The sequence below is a fragment of the Patagioenas fasciata genome, chromosome Z, assembly GCF_037038585.1.
Source record: "Patagioenas fasciata isolate bPatFas1 chromosome Z, bPatFas1.hap1, whole genome shotgun sequence".
NCBI classification, from domain to species: Eukaryota; Metazoa; Chordata; class Aves; order Columbiformes; family Columbidae; genus Patagioenas; species Patagioenas fasciata.
The window spans coordinates 35,838,609-35,856,513 of NC_092560.1; the positions used below are offsets into that span (position 1 = coordinate 35,838,609).

A 17,905-nucleotide genomic window follows, 5' to 3' on the forward strand; every position below is an offset into this window, starting at 1 on the left:
AAGCCCAACAACCATGCATGAAAGCCTGTTTTCATTACCTTGCCAACAGAGAAGATCCCTGATAAGACAAAGATGAACACCTTCTTACTGTTGGTGCTTTTTATGAAGAGGGCCAGGTGAAATCTCACCAGCTCCCATGACATCTTGCTGTGGTCCTGAGCAACTGTCAGCGTCCACCACCACTTCTGCTAGACCCACACAGAGTTGTCACAGTGGCCGTGATGGACTCATTGTCCTGGGACACACCCCAAGTATCAATACGTGGAAGAAGGGAAGAAAGACCTCAGAGCTGGGGGTCAGCAGGGAAGGGACAGGGCTGGCCGGGGGAACTCAGTTGGGATGTGGCCCTAGCCTGGCCCTCAAGATCCCTGGACCTCAGACTCCAATTTAAAAGAATGAATTCTGTTGGGAATTACTAACCTAAAGACACGTAAATCCTTTTAGTTTGAGATCAGTCTGCTCCTCTAACAAAGATAAGAGTGACTTGCAAAACACCTTATCATGAACTACAGACACTACTGACCTTGCAGCTCCAGATATTTTGGAAAAAAAAAAAAGGGTTTTCATGCATGTTATTTTGGCAAATATTTTTCCTCAAGGGCATAGGCTAGTGAATAAAACTACTACAAGAAATTACCGTATGTGCCATGAATACTTTTTGGTATGCACAGAACATTTTAAGGTGTTACAATGTCACACTGCCACATAAAAAAAAAATCACAGGCTTTTACATTATTCAGAAAAGAGTACAATGTTCACTCTCTGTGACAGAAGCTATTTAAAAAATGTATTTTTAAACCATGCTTTAATAATATAATGATTACAAGTTGGGGAATGTTTATCTTAGAGAACAAGATGAAGATTTCTTAATCCAAACTCCTTAGAAGCTGAAGAGTTTTGCCCAATGACCTCAACGGGCTTTGGTTCTGGCCTCAAGAGGATTTGTCATTATGAAATGTACCCACTCATTTCAGAGCCATGAACAATGTCTCCCACAGAAGTGTTACATCAGAACACAGTATGTCTACAATCAGATGGCCTGCACCAAGCCCAAGAACCCCACAGCCAGATAATACAATAATCTTCTGTGGAGCAGATGATGCCTTTTTTTAATGCCTTCATGTCATATCAGAACGAAGCATAATCTATCATCAGGCTGCTTAGCTTGCCTGCAGTACAAATTCCCTTGTACCTCATGAACTTCCCCTTAGGTGAAGCACAACAATTTTGTTGTTTACAGAAGAAACAACACCACAAACCTAAATAACTTACACAGGGTCTCAATGACACAGTGCCAATGACAGAGGTAGACAATCAGCCCAGAATTAACCCCACTCCTTAGACAAAACACGGTTAGGAAAAATACTCAGCCTAACTAGGCCTGTAACTTTGAGTCTACTTAGGGACGTTTAGAAGGCTGCCATCTTCAGCAGTTCAGCATCAGCTTTCATCACAAGGCTCCTGGCCAATAAGGGATCCCAAAACCCCGACCTTCTCCACCACTAAGTCAGTGGCTTCGCACCTCCAACAGAGTCAGCCAAAGCCACCAGCTTGGGGCTGAGGTGGGTAAGGAGGACTTGCACCATTCGCTGCTGTGGCTTTTGCTGAGTGTCCCAGAGCGAGGAGGGGTCAGCTTAAAGCACCCTGCATGTTTTGGAAGTTAATTCTGCATTGGTTGGGGTGGATCTGCTTTTTTTAATGCAGGGTAGGTTTCTCCATAAAAGCAGTCTTACTAGACACCAAAAGCAGAGGACTGTTAAGAGTTGAACTGCTTACATCAGATACTTGGATAACAGAATGAGTAAAGAAATTACAAAAATATCCACCAATTACAAGCAAAGACTGCAAAATGTTGATGAAAAGCCAGTACTTATATTTTATAGGATGCAAAAGTGCAGGCCACAACAAAGTCAGGAGCAAACTTGCACTGAAAACTACAGACCTTGCTCCCATATACCCTTTAGTTTGGGAATGTTTGGGTTTGCAAGTTAATGAACAAGAAAATCCTCACACTTTTGCCACTTCATGCTTTTCAACACGTCAAGACCGAGTTTGTTCATAAACATGTCTAAGTACATAAGGTGTGTCTTCTAGCTTGCTGTTAGACAACCGTATTTCAAGGAGAGGAAATGCATTAATGAATGCTGTGGTTGTCCTCTGAGAAATACCTAATGGAGGGCAAGGGCAAGGAATATATGAAAGTGACAAGGAACAGAGCGAGCAATGACAGCATGAAATAACTTTGCTTCATAAAGAAAAAGATTCTTTATTCCTAATTCTCTCAGTATTAACAGTGTATAATTTGAAATGCTTCCTCAGTAGTTTGTAAGGAAATGGTAAATCTAACTGAGCTGGACACATGCAGGACATAGGTGTTTTGTGTGGAAACAAGACAGTGCAAAAAACTGTAATACAGTATCTCCCCCTTGGTATGAAAAGCACATGGCTTATATTTCTCCAAACATTTCAGGTTACAGCTCAGAAATGTATTTAATTTAAATCTGATATGAAAGTAATTAAATGGTAAACCACATGAAGTTATGAAAAAATGTATTCATAGGATTAACAACAGAGCAAGACAAAGACCTTTACCATAGCTGTAAAACCTCAGACTACATTTGGGAATAATTGGCCTCAGCTGGAAACATATTACATCTAAATTAAATTAATGATATGCACCTGAAATGTTTCTGTTTTTAAATTACTTAAAGACAGTCCCTATGTGGTCAATTACTACTTCAGTTTGCTGCCTGTTTTCCTACCCACCATCCCATCTGTTAATTACAATGTCTTTTGTGGTTCTGAAAGGAATTCCTTTCATTTGTTTATGGTGGTGTATATCAAATAGTTACCTCCAAAATAGACTGGGAATTAGAGTTGAATTTGTCCATAAAATTGTTAAAACTGATTGTTATGAATCAAATCACAACAGTTTCTTAACATCTGCAGTGACTACTACCAGCAGTTTGAAAGGAAATTTTCAGTAAGTCTATGTGGAGGGCAGCCCCTACAAAAAACATAATCTTCAGTAACAAATATAAAATATGTGGCAACAAAAGCACTTTCTGTAAATTTCCATGATGATTATTTATTACTTGGTATATGGAAACAAACATTCAATTAAATGAATGCAGTAATTTTAATATGATTTTTTCTCCCTGATTCCACCAATTTTAAAGTTAACAAAAGAACCTAAAAGCAGATGGGTTATTTCCAGTTTTAGACACAGGTCTTAAAAAGGACAGTTAAACCATCAGGTACACTGTAATTGAGATAAAGCAAAGTTCCTCTTTCAGATCAATAGAAATGAGAAGTAGCTACATCATATTCTGTGTTCCCTCAGTATCATATTATTTTAAATTCCGACTCTTCTGGAGATTTACAGCCTTGTGAACCCCATACTATTTCCAGCTCCTGCCATAACCTCAGTTATATTACTTCCCCCTCCCTGCTTTTGCAATCTTGCAGTACTCAGCTAAGATTTAGAGCCATGTTTTTTCATTTAAAGTGACTGGATGGGGCCTGGGTTGTGGAGAGTGCCGAGACCCTCGGCATGGGTGTCGCGGGCAGAGTGGCAGCATAACTGGGACAGTGACAACACCCTCTGCAAGTCCGACACAGGGGCAGCACCCCACAGGTGCTGCCAGGGGATTCCTTGTGCCAGGCTTGTCCTGTGAGCCTTCTCATGGCACAGCCCTGGGCACTGTGACCAACTGGAAGCAGTGCCAGGAAAGACTTCACTTTGCAGGAGGAAGGACTGGGTATGGATTCAGGTCCAAAAGACCTAGGGCAGCCCTGGAGCATCTGCACATGGCAGAGAGGGCAAAGGGGAAAACATCTCCTAATGAACTGCTGTCATCTGAATATGCATTGCCCCTTGCTGTTTTGTTTTGTGTCTGTTTGCACATGTGTGTACATGCATATATGTGTGTGTGTACATACAGGTGTATGTATGTGCACACACACACATTTCATTTGACACTGAATACAGAGGTGTTGCCTTATATTCCAGGGTATTTTTTCTTCCACAAGCAAGCATGTATGTGCACATGCGCATCCAAGAGTTGCCTTCTACTTGAGGTCACAAAGCAAGCCACAGGGCCCAGCCTTCTGCAGTGGGAAGCCAGGTTTAGGAGACTCCACCATATACCTATGAAGGAGAAGCAGTGGCTACAGAGTCCAGACACTACAACTTTTCAACGTCAAACATATGGCAAGACAGGAATATTCGGTGCAAAATGTTTTTACAGTATTTTTTCTGGGAAGGAAATCCTGCCAATTCAACTCGCCTGCATTTCATCACAGTAGATACAGTATGTTTTGGTCTAGAGGAAGATCCGCCTGACCAGGATACCATGGACTTGGTTTATCTTGACAACTAAGCACATTTAGTATTGCTTGATAGTCCCTAGATTGCTCAGACCTCATATAGCTGATTGAAGGAGCCAACAATTCGTCATATCTGCAATCTGGGCAAAACTTAAATATTACACAAGGTCACTTTTGAAAAAATTATAATAAAATTCATTTTCTAATAAGACAGAACCTCATTCACTGAACTATGTCATTGTTCACGTTGCATGCATGCTTCTAATACCTCAAAATTTGATTCCTGCTATTCCATTTTGTATATTTATTCATAGAACAGTAACATATCTTGTTCCTTACAACATTAATTTAGTCCCTTTCCTCAAACAGAGGATGACTTAGCTAGTGGACTTTTTCTCCATATTTTGGGTAATCAAAATGCTGGTTTTGAGAACACGTTGCAGTTTGCTTGTCTAGAATTACTGTCTACACAGGGTCCAATTATGATTTAAAAGCAGTAAAGCTTGACTTTATTTGAAGATACAACTATGTATGCAGCTAAGTGTTTAATCTTTTCATTTGTTTTGGCAAACACCTCGAGGTCTGACATCTTTTGACAGTGCTCCAACTCAACAAGTATCCCTGAGCCCTCTTCCAGAAAGCATTAGACCTCTTCCTTTCTTTCCCACACAGCTGAAGTGGGACGATTTCTTTGAACACAGAAGCAAGTGACATCTAATGGACTCCTTAGATAATGTGAGAAACAAATCCAAGTTCATATTGGTACTAAAAGTCTGAGGTATGCTCCAGTACTTAAAGGGTGGCTACAAAGGAGATGGAGACTCCCTTTTTACAAGAAGTCACATGGAAAAGACAAGGGTAGTGTAATGGGTACACGTTACTCCTGAACTCCTGTTCTGATTGGACACAAGAGGGAGTTTTTTCACAATGAGAACAATCAGCCATTGGAATAATCTCCCCAAGGGAAGTGGTGGATTCCCCAACACTGGACCCTTTTAAGATTCAGCTGCACAGGGTTTTGGGCCATCTCGTCTAGACTGTGCTTTTGACAAGAAATATTGGACCAGATGATCCTTGTGGTCCCTTCCAGCCTGGTATTCTATGATTCTGTTACTGTGAAGTAATTTCCCTTTGACTTATGATGATGTTTGTAGCCAGGGCAGAAACAGGAAACAAATGATTCATGTCTCCACAAGTAGCATGTCCTTCTGGATCAGTCTTCAGGGAAATCATTAGATGAAACTGAGAGTAGTGTCGTTTAGATGAAGGTGAAGGAATGAAGCTGCTTATCACAGTCTGTGATAAGACGGCCTATCTGTACTATCAGTTTGTACTGTGGGTGAATCCTCTGTTCTTACACAGCTGTTTATAATCCACTGTTAACAGCTTTGTCTTCTCTGTATTCCAAATGGGTGAACAGATGAAAACACCCTGCAATAATCCAGAGGTCAGACAATAGCAGAACAGGATTCAGATCGGTGTTCTTGCCAGAACAGACTAGCATGGTGGAGGAGGTGTGCACATTTGCAATCACTTAGTTTCCCTGCTCAGACTATGAACTGTCCCTGATCTTCCCTGCCCTCTGATTGCAAATCCGTTCCCCATCTACCCCTTCTGCTTTTGCAAACAGAGATTCACACTTGTTTTCAGGTGTAGGCAGATGCCTGGGCGACCAAGGCTTATGCTAGGCTGACATCCAGGCCTGCCTGGGACCTATTCAAGCCAGGGGTGTTTTGCCCTGCCCTGAGTTGAATCCCAGGAGCATTTTCGTGCTCTGCTGGCATAGGCTGCACATAAGAGAAGGGGGGCTGATGCCACCAAGGCTCCATCAAACTCTTCTTCCAGGAGCTCTTTCTTCAGAACAGTCTGAGCCAAGATCAGACACTTGCACCATATCAGAGAGCTGGACTTGAGTGAGGATCATCCAGACATACATTTGTTGCCCAGAAAAGTTGTTTTGCCACCAGGGTGAACTCCAGCTTTGCTAGTCCTGTCAGAAAGAAGTAATGTTGCATGCCCTAGTGAGAAGCATTGTGCTGGCTTTGCTGGGCCCCAGCCCCAACCCTTCACCCCCTATTCCCACCTTACTACCTTGTCCCGTACACTTACTGCCACGTTGCTTCCCCGCTCTTCCATGGCTTTGCTTCCAAATCTTGAAGAGGAAAGGCAGATCCTGACTATGGCCGGGTGTTCGCAGCAGACATCATGGGAAGATTACCCTGGGGAGTTGCAGAGCAACATGTTACTGCCAATCCACATAACTTATAGCACCACTACCGTGTTGGAAGTGGTAACCACTTATGCAGAGGTGCTCACCTGAGCCACAGACCAGGTGTTTGGTTGCTGTCATGGCTCCAATTGTGGCAGCTCAGGGAAGTGCGTCCACATCAACAGAGGGGCAGAGAAGCCCTCTGGGGTACTGTGCATATCACCAAGGCTGGCCTACACATTTGTTTACTGCTCCTCTGTTGTCACTTTGGAAGCACATCCACATCTTAGTGGGGATGGGAAAGTCAGTATAGGAGTCTGTCCTATTTTTTCTGACTATGGTGATTTATAGGCTTGAATTTATGAGGCTTGAATAAGGGAACTAAGTATTTCCTAAACTGCACTCAAAGCATCCAAAGTTATAATGCTCTTTGACTGTCAAAAATGGGCTGAATTTCAGAAGGTATTGTACAAAAGCTTCCATTGACTGCCACTTATTTGCTTTTTATATGTCTTTCTTACTCGTGCACCAGTGATATAACTACAAGAAACGTAGAACTTAAAGTAAATAAACTTCAGTCTTTTTTTTTTTTATTTATCCTTTATTTAGTAATAGCACCCAAAGCTGCATTATATTAGCATAAGTAATAAAGCTTTCATATTTTATTGCTACCAGTGCATTTCCAAATCCAGGTGAAATGCTGGAAATAAGTAATGCTGCCATACCATGAACACAGAGTGTAGATCACAATGATACACAACTTACAAATGAATCCCGATGTAACAAAATAAAAAGTTGTAGTTTAGGTATGAAACCTGTAACCTTAGGAACTGTGGCCATTCCTGTTTCCACAAAGTACCATAACAAAACAGCTTCTGTAAGAACTATAAAGATAACATACTTAATCATACTTTTTGTATCACTTTATTGAATACTCCATGTTGGATGTACAACTTATAGCTATAGTGAGTGTTGGCTACAATGACAACGTGTATTGCTTGTGTTACCGAAAGGGTCATGAAATGTACGGACCTGTCTGCATGTTTAACAAAATGAAACAGCAATACAATGAAACTGCACCACATGTGAATATTGTAAATGGTTAAGTTATAAAGTCATTCATTCAAAAACTCAAATATTTCAATGAAAAAAGTATATAAAATGTAGTAAAACATAAATTACATTTAAAGGTCTGTACATGATTCATCCTGCAAACAGAAGCACAAAACCAGCACTTCGTACAGTATTGCTTATTTTGGTCTTCTAAAGTTCAAAGATTCATTTTCACTAAAGAGGCAGGAAAAAACACGGTTTCACATGCAATCCAGCAGTAATTGCAGTAAATCAAGTAAGTCTATAACCCCTCACAAAATCCAACAGTTTTACAATGTAGGAACATACATACCTGTGGAGCTCTTTTCTATACTTGATAACCAATATGCAATTAGAGTTGGATTGTTAAGTTAGTGCATACCTACAATATCCCCTACAATATCCCCATTTTTGGTTAACAGTGTATTAAGGCTGCTTGCTGCTGAAAATATACAGCAGAGAAGGAATACTTTCATCCACAAATGCAGTCAGATGATCTCGTTTGGAAGCTTCTGTCACGGTCATTCATTGGAATGATGAAAAAAGTCATCCTCTCTCCTTTCACGTTATTCCACAGGATGTTGTGGATGCTATAAGTTTATGTGTGTTCAAAATCATTTGGATAAATTCATGGTAGAAAATCCCATTGAGAGCTCTTAAACAGAAAAAATTCCACTTCTGGCTTGGGAAGTCCCTAAGCCACAAATTGCTGGAAGCTGGGGAAATACCCTGGGGACATACTACAAGTGAAAGTGCCCTTGCAGTCTTCCCTGGGCAGACATTATTGATGGTCTTTCAAGACACGCTACTGGGTTGGATGGACCCATGGTCTGACTCAGCACAGCCAATTTTATGTTCATTTCCCTACTTTTCTGGTTATCATAATACAAAGATGGATCGGTATTATCAACATGTTATTTTTTTCAGACTCGGAAAGCAAACAACTATCTTGTGTCCATTATATCAAAGAGATAAATACTATAAACTAAGCTGTCCATCACATCCAGGGCACTTCTTTATGCTCAGAACAATTCTGCAATCATAGTTGGATTCCTTTTTGTGTTATCCGTTTACGCATAATTCACTAACATTGCACTCACATATCATGATATACATGATGTGCAATGCTACTCTGCAATATGTTGCACAGCAACAGTACATAACTGAAAAGCAGCTTCCATCAAGAACTGTAGGACAGTAAAAAAGATTAAACCCAGCAATTCTATACCATCATATTTGCAAAATCTAATGGTGGCAATGGTCAAAAAACCTGGTATATCATTACTGCTGCACTTTATAAGGGTGTAGGTTTTTTAGTTTTGTTTCTTCTAGTCAGATCAAAATCACTGCTACTAGGCCTAAGGATCTGCAGTCTCCATGCATGGAAGTGATGTGAAATTCTAAGTAATGAGGTCAAATTCCTTAGGCTTCTGATTGAATTTCCGCTTCGTCCATCTGAAGTGTGTCATTATCACCCAGCAACTCTGTTTCAGGCACAGAGCCCTCCTCTTCCTCCTCCTCCTGGACAGGATTCTGGGCGATATCTTCCATTCCGTTGTGCGTATCATCCGTGCCCTCCAAGAGCAGAGCAGCCCTGTCAGCCACTGATGCATTGGAAGGTGCTGTTGTTACATAGCCTGTGCTGGTGGATCCACTCCCGCTGTGGTGGGAGCCTGGTTTGGGAATGATCTGGGGAGGGATTTGCTGAGGAGCCATTTGCATTGGAATTTGGACAGGGTAAAAATTTGGCAAGTAAGCACCATAGGCAGGCATTGGCTGGTAACCATTGACTGGAATGTAGAGCTGAGGAGGTGGGACCATAGGTCTCATCTGCCCTTTCATTTGTATGAACTGCGGCTGAGGGAAAGCTGGTGTTTTCTGCTTTGGTCCAATGTACCTAGCATTGCTGACGTTGCTAACAGGGCTCGTGCTGAGAGAACTTGTTTGTGTGGTGTTGCTTGCCCCAGAGGTTTGCGCTGAGCTGTTGTAATTAGAAAGGTTTCCCCATGTTCTTAGTCTGTTGTGTATATCTTTAAATCTTGGTCTTCTGTTGGGAAACTCATTCCAACACTCCAACATCAAAGTGTATATCCATGTGGGGCAGTCGTCAGGACATGGCAGAACCTGTCGGTTCCTGATCATCTCTATAACATCTTGGTTAGAATAACCACAGTAAGGCTGCAGGCCATAGCTGAAAACTTCCCACAACACAACTCCATATGACCATATATCCGAATCAATAGAAAACTTGCCATACATAATAGCCTCAGGGGACATCCACCGGATAGGAAGAAGAGAATTTCCCATCAGTTTGTAGTAATCAGCAGCATAAACTTCCCTGAAAAGGCCTAAATCGGATATTTTCACATTCAGTTTATCAAAAACCAGTATATTTCTAGTGGCCAAGTCCTTGTGGACAACATGGTGGCTTGAAAGGTATTCCATTCCTGCAGCTATCTGAGTCACGATATGGAAGAAGTCTGCTGGTTCCAAAGTGGATTTTACTGTCTTGTCATCATCAGTGCTGCCAACATCCGAATGGGGAGATCTCATCACCAAGAACTCATGGAGGTCACTGTGGGAACAATAACTAAAAATCATGCTTATGGGTTGCTCCTTTGTCACTATTCCCAGCAAACAAACAATATTTGGGTGCTGTAATCGTGATCGCATCATTGCCTCATGTTTGAATTCTTCCCGAAGAGCCAGTTCTGCTTTGTCTTTAAGTGTCTTGATAGCAACAGATTGTGTCTGTTCACCTGGTGCTGTACCAAAAAGATGCCCCTTGTAGACTTTACCAAATCTTTCCTCTCCTAGCTCCTCCATAAACCGCACAGTGGACAGATTGATTTCCTTAAGTTTAGCCTGAAACGAAGTAAAGTGAAAAGTCACCATACTTTTTAAACAACAGAATCTCTTATGAAAGAAAAGTTCCTAGTGGTTAGAGGCTCCAAATGGAAGATAAATTCTGCCAAAATGACTTTTCAGCTTTTTGCATCTTCACATCAGTATATTGATTTGACAGTTAACCTTGTCAGAAGTGTAAACTGAATTACGCTGCAAGATGATAAGTATAATTTTTTTTACAAAGGAGCAACCATATTTCCTGCTAGCTAAATTAATAATCGGTTCAGAGTAAATCTGGCAAATGATGACATTTATTAACTGCAGCTGCACTTGCCCAGAGGTGCCCACTGGAGATCTGTCAGAAAAACTGTGGGCACTGGATGAGGAGGTGGCAGTCTTGGGGTGAACTGAAACATCCCTTCCAGCAGAAGAAGGAACAAAACCTCTCTTTTTTCAGTTCTGCAGTAGCAGATATGCCCTTTCTCCTCTGTTGCACTAGAGAATTCGCCCCTGCCTGTGGTCAGCAGTACACACTTTCACCTCCAAGAAACCTTGCACTAGCTCTGATGAAGAGGGGGGCAGAAGAGGAGGAGAAGGAAGAAGGAATTTCTCTCTGGTATATGAAGGAAGAGGTGGCAAAGCCAACAGTGACAAAGCCCCAGAGCCTGTCTACTGCAGCTGGCAGGGAAAGCAAGGGAGTTTTTGACAGTGATCTAATGGGTTCATCCTGAGCAGCATGGGCTATAGAAGTCTCTGACTGAGCCAGATGCAGCTGGCACAGCCTCACACACAGGGCACCCAGCAGGAGCATGCATGGCAGGCTGGATGGAGGCTTTAACAGGTGATTTGGGAACAAACTCTGATTTCAGTGGCCAACGGACTGTGGACTGGATCAGAGAGTTTCAGCACAGCCCAGACTGAGCCATTAAACCTCCCCATTATCATACAACATCAATGCATTTTGCTACAAATATTCTACAATTTCTTGAACAGATGTTGCCAACCGTTCCAAATTGAGCATTGTTGTTTAGAGCTTGCATCTTGTAAAAGCTCCGATTGAAAATTCAACATTAGCTCTGAACATGATTTTAGTACGGAGATCAGTCAGTTGACCCAGGAAATCATATGCAGAAGCTGAGATCTGTAGACAGAAGTTCAAAGCCATTTTTGCCTCACTGTCCTTTGTGGTATACAACCTTAGAAACATGTTGCACCCCAGCTTAGCTCCCTGCTCAGTGGTGGTTCAGAATTTCAGGCAACTGAGCCAACGGATTACACTAGAAACCCCACCGTGCATCCTGCTTTAGACAAGCAAACTGGCCAGATCAGTACCAGGAGCAAAAATGAGCTGGAGGCTGAAGACTGCATCAGAAATAACATTTCCAGTCAGGGAGACAACAGGAAGAATGGGGATTGACAGATAAAGCAAATGTCATAAAACACTCTGTCTTCAAAGCTGTTGCCTGAGGTCAGGATTTCTAGAAACATCAAGTGCAAGACTCGGTTTTCTCTAAAGTAGATGGCCAGCACAGTATGACATGGCTCAATTCAAACACCACCAACCAGAGACAATGAAAATCACGACACTTTGGAAACATGTGGCCTAAGCAAATTTCAGAAAAAATACCTGCTTGTGTTGATTAATGAGTGGCATTTCCATGTCCTGGCTAGGAGATGCCATCAGCTGGCGGCGCTGCGGTGTAGCAGCAGATGCCTTCTGCTTGTTTCTGCACATGCAAACCAGGAAGAAAAGGCAGGCGATAACCAGAGGGATGGCTATGCTGGGAACCAGGATGTAGAGGATTCCCATTTTACTGTTGTCACGTGGACCTGTCAGGCACAGAGATATTCATTGTTTACAGTAAGTATCTTTAATGCATTTGAAAATAAGGCAAAAACAAACAAACACACACAACTATAATTATTAATACTACATTTTAAACAGAAAGTAAATTCCTATAGCTTTAAAACAGAAGTCATGTTACCGTATTTTCCATTAAATATTTCAAAGAAGTTTGAATGGACATAGCAACTAGCAGTATTGTGGAAACTGCAGAATATAGACCAGAATATCACTACATTGTCTTGTTCAGAGAATGAAAAATAAGTGAATAGCCTTCATCACAGTCTCTGAAGCAGTGATAAAAAACAGCATAACAATGCAGTCTGGCCTCCCAGCCCAGCTTCAGCGATGTCATCATCACTTTGTCCACTTCTTACCTCCACGGGTACAATATCTGCCAAGAATAAAATAGATCTCACTTCTCACTGTCAGAGATATTATTTGTTCTGTATTTAATAAAATTAAAGTGCTTTTAAATTACAGTGAGACAGTCATGAAAAAGTCATCAATACACTTAATAAGACTGTTCTGGAACCCTCCTAAAATGCTTTTTTATTGATACTTAGAGACTCTAGGAAAGCACAGTGATGTCCAAAACGTTCATCACAACTGCCTGGGATGTTTTCTGCCATCTGTGGTTTTGCTATTTGTGGCTACTGCTTTCACCACAACCACATCCCAGAGTTATCATCTTTACACCATGTTACACACAACATAGAAATTTATTATAAATGTCAAATCATGTTACTGTAAAAAAGTGAAGTAACTAGGAAATTTCATATCAGTTGTGAGTGCTCTTAAATATCCAGGCAATTTGTAACAAAAACACTTTCATGCCTTCCATGATACATCTGTTGCTGCAGGAAACATGCTTTTCTTTCTAATGAAGCACAGTATTAAGTTGCTTTGTCATCTCCAAAGACTGTTACCACTGTAGCAGCTCTGCAGTGAAGGCTGTACCAATACAGGGAAGTCAGTGGCACAGTATTAAGACGTGTTTTTTTAATTTTGCTATCAGCTGTGCAGTACAGAGCCACTAGCAGATAGTGTAGGACTTGTCTGATAACATAATCTCTTTTATGACATCTCTGCTTCTGCACTTCAGAGAGTTTCCTTCCAACCAAGCATGGTGCTCTGTCTCCCTCTGCAGGATCCAAAAATCCTTACTGCCTGCAAGATGTCATACAGAGTGAAAGCAATATATTATACTGCTGAGTATTATGGGCAAACCAAATACATACGACAGGTGATAAGAATATCAAATCCATTGTTTCACAAGTTAGAATACAAACTGCAACACTATCATTAATTATTACTCACCTTAAGCACCCAAAACATAATAAAAAACTGTCATAATCTCAGTTACAAGCTCTAATCTCCAGAAAATATTAAACAACTACAACACAAACCAAAGGTGACGCATTGCAGCAAGTTAAACATTTGAAAGCATTACCCTCTTAAGTGAATTGTACTTGTAAAAACAGGGAACATTCAAAATTACACAGGATTCAGGAAAGTATTAAGGGAAAAAAGAAAGAGAATACATACTACAAGAAGGTATGTCACACAGTTCCATGCGTACGTTTTTATTCTTTGTAAAACACCAGGGCCCATCCATCTGACCTCCAGGATTTCGGCAATACGCATGTCCTCCACCTAGCTCTGGAAACTGTGTGCTTGTCAGATCATGGCTGTGGGGACTCTGGGAGTCCCAAAGCTGGCAAGCGTGGCCAGACTTAGTAACACTGACTGTCCCTCTGTAGTCTGCTCCAGAACCGTTGTAGCACTGATGATCTGCAACACAGGGTTTGACAAAACGTTGCAAATAACAAAACAGCCAACAGCCAGCAAGGTCAAAAGGGCTGAAGTTCACAGACCACCTATGGAGAAAGTACTTGAATTTAGGTGCTTTGGGATTTAAATGAAAGCTGCGGGATTTGAAATTTCAGCTCTGTGTGTATCCGTACTGCTACACCCAGTTACTTATGGATTCTGCCCTGCAGTGTCTCAGTTCTATGGCTATACACACCAAAATTTGTTAACTCTGAATGCAAGTTGATACTAATGAGCATGTATGGACCTTTAGATACAGGACAAGCTTAGGTTAAACTAAATTGGAGAGATGAGCTCCACTTCAGGAAAAGTCGTCAGGTGCTAACAGTGTAAACTTCCCACCACTTTTATTTCTCATAATGTTCCTTTCTTCCTCACACTGCTCACTTCCTAGAGAAACAAGTCCTATCTTTTCTAACACCTTTTGCTGGTTTTTCCTTCTTTTCTTCTTTAGAAATAAGGAATTCAGGCTTTTCTTCTCTTTAGATACATCACTTTCATATCTGCTGAACTCCTGTCTTTATTCTCTGTCTTCCTGCTATCATCTCTTCATATTTTTTGAGTGTTTGTTTCCCATACGTATCACCTGAACTGAACAATGCATTTTTCTGTATGTTTGCATCATCACTTGCTCTATTTTTCCGACTACCCCTCCCCAGCCCTCAGAAATCCAGATCTATCAAAGCCCTTCCTCCAAACCCCCAGGGCACTCACACCGCAGCCATCCCACCACAGGGAGCACCCCTGGCTCCAAGGGTCAACGAGGACTTTTGCAAGATTTTTGTTGTTTTTATTCTCATTCCTTTTGCTGGATACCTCTTGCCTGGCAGATTCTTTTCTGTCATTGCCTTCTCAACTACTTCTGCTTCTCAGGAACACTAGATTATTGCCTTACTAGCACACAGTTAGTCTTCCATGGCCACCGTTATCCCATGACCCTGCTCCTAACTGTGGATTCAGACAATGGATATTGGGAATAATCTTATCACACTTCAAACATCTTTAGTCATTGTATGAGGTGGTGATTAATTGTTAGGAAATGGAGTAGGTAGAAAAATTGTCAGCACATAATTACTGACAACGGAACAGCCCTGCTACTACTGGATGCAAATATAAATTAACGAAAGCAAGATCAATATTTTCACCCATCCTGTGTGGGTGAAGAAAGACAATTACACTCCACGCTCAATTTACAGGATGAATATTCTTGTTGATTTACATATAGAAAGAATAAACAGTATATGTTTAATTTCTTAATATATTTTTCCAGTGAAGCTTCCACGGCATATTTGAGGTTTACTGATAGGTAATCAGAACTCACAAATAGCTGAATGTGAGGACTCATCCAGAAAGGCAAAGACTGAGCCAGAGGTGGGGATAGGCATGTAGGAAAGCCTGCAATGCACTGCTGCCCCTTGCAAGTCTCAGTCACATTGGTTATGTGAACGCACAGTTTTTATAACCCAGCGTAGCTGATATAAACAACCCTTTTCAGTATTAAACAGCATCCTTTAAACTTCCTTACCATCTTAACTATATCCTACAACAGTGCAAGATCATGATCAGCATTACCATGATAAAAAGTAGTAGCATCCAGTAAAGCACTACTTTCTTTGCAAAAAGAATGACTGATAAAATGTTGTCTCTCAGATCCAGCCTGAGGAAGCAACAAACCCAAATTTTCCCCAGTCATGAAACAACGGGACTTACATCGTCTGAGTCTCTCCACAGGGATCCCAATCCTTATGCAGTTGGCAGCTTCCAAGGTGTCAGGTCGTGGGAGATCCTCACACTTAGGCAACTGTAGCTGCATCAAGATAAGGGGGTTTGACCTAGCGATATTGTACTCCTGCCGACAAAGATCATTCTCCAGAACTTCACACTCATCCCGGCACAGTTCTCGGGGCTTCGGGGTCCGAGAGCGCTCGTCACACAGGGGAAACACAAAGTGGCAGAAGGACGGTATAGCAAACTGTGAGCACTGATCGGACAAATGCGTCGAAGTCCCAATCATGGTAAACGCAGCTGGAAAGGAAAAAAAAATAGTATTTAAGTATTAATTCATAAAAACCATGAGAAACAACATAATTTTCATGTCATTTGCCTTTTACAACTTTCCCCTTTTCTTGAGGGTCTGAAAGCGTACTGATCAGCAGAGAAATGATGTAATTTCTGCTGTAAAGGACACTTTGCTGAAAGCAAACCCAGCATCTCAGTGTCCCTCTGATGCCTGCACAGAGCTCACAGGACCTTAGTTCTTAGGAAGTCACCCAAGTGAAAAACATTGAGCCAACTGTTACTCTTGATTAATTTTAACTTGAAAGGATAAAGAGCGAAGGCAAGATACACTCGCCAGGATGCTGACAAGTATTGCTGAAGTTCCTAATTAGTTAAACCTGAGCAAGGATCACCTAGCTTCTTCCTCCTGTAGACATTCCGATCAATAAACAAGATCAGCGTTTTTCAAGTCTTGACAGGCAAAAGGAAGTGTGCTATTGGTATTTGGGGAGCTATTGCTATTAGAGACATGAGAAACCTAACAGGCAGGAGTTTTGGGAAAAATGAATGTAATCAATCTCAGCATGCAGATCGAATTAACATGAATGTCATTAGAAATTTAATCCTCCCCTTCAGGTCTCAGCATTTACACACGAACATCTGAGAGTTTTCATGAACACTGCAACGAAAAGACAAGCATGCATGTGCATCATGTATCTGGGAATGAAGCAAGCTTTAAATGTAGGGATGTCCATTCCCACACTGGAAAGCATCATTTGTGAGTGAGTCCCGCCCAGCTGCATGTTCCACCAATGCACACTGTAAAAAGAGAGGAAATGACCAGTTGAAGTCATTCAGCAATCTGTTTACGACCTACAACTCAGTTCTTTCCCTCATGTCCAGCTCTCGCGTTTCAACCATCTACTTCTGATGTCAGCTGCTACCAGAGTCTCCTGTCCACGTGGTTCCTAAACACCACACATACTTTTGTACTGTTTACACCTTGCTTATTTTAATACAGGAATATTAACACAGGAATATAACTGTTTATCAGTCATGCAGAGAATACTGTATGGAAGCAAGGTATCAGGCTAATGACAGCTGCGACATGTGCTTCTCCCAAAGACTAACAGGGAAAAAAAAAACCTGGAGGAGTGAAGCAGTCACTGTTGGCTTTTTGAAACACCATACTAATTTTTGTTAAGGTAACACAGAATTTAGTTTGGCATGAGCAAAGACTGCACAATTCACAATCGTGTCCTTATTTTGATGGTAGGCACAAAAGCCAGCAGGACTGTGTGGTGGCATTTAAGGGGTTTAATTTTTTAGCTACAGATACTAAACAACACAGCAAAGACCTTGCTAGCTACAAATATCCACAGGTCAGAGGTCAGGCACATGCAATCTTTATTGCTGGCCTTCCCGTCTTTCATGTGTTGAGTTTTTCTCCAGAAACATCCTTCTTTTTTTTTAAACAGAAAGCTGCAATTCTCACCTAACCACATGGCCAGGACTGAAGAGCAGCAGGGGCCACAGAGACAAAAGGGATGTATTTCACACATCAGCATGGCAGGGAAGTGAAAATCCAGAATGAAAATTCCCCATAGATGTCGCCTGTAACCTTGCTAACCACTCTCAGTGTTGGGCGGTAGGTGTCACCGTCCCCCACGCACAGCCTCCCAGAGCGCCCTGCAGCTCCCAGCACAAACCCGTTCACCAAAAACTGCGCTTAGGAGGCATGGGCAAACGCATAA

General features: G+C 41.6%; 1 protein-coding gene across 1 annotated transcript in view; it reads right to left on the reverse strand.

Annotated features, from left to right (window-relative positions):
- Positions 1-7,439: 7,439 nt before the first annotated feature.
- The window catches only part of ROR2 (receptor tyrosine kinase like orphan receptor 2), a 146,370-nt gene continuing 135,904 nt past the window's right edge, over positions 7,440-17,905 (reverse strand). Inside the window, exons 6-9 of the mRNA XM_065861437.2 lie at positions 15,864-16,178; positions 13,869-14,114; positions 12,105-12,307; positions 7,440-10,495 (exon numbers count right to left, since the gene is read on the reverse strand). Of these exons, the coding sequence (XP_065717509.1) occupies positions 9,053-10,495; positions 12,105-12,307; positions 13,869-14,114; positions 15,864-16,178 (2,207 nt within the window). The 3' untranslated portion in view covers positions 7,440-9,052. The remainder of the gene's footprint in view (positions 10,496-12,104; positions 12,308-13,868; positions 14,115-15,863; positions 16,179-17,905) is intronic.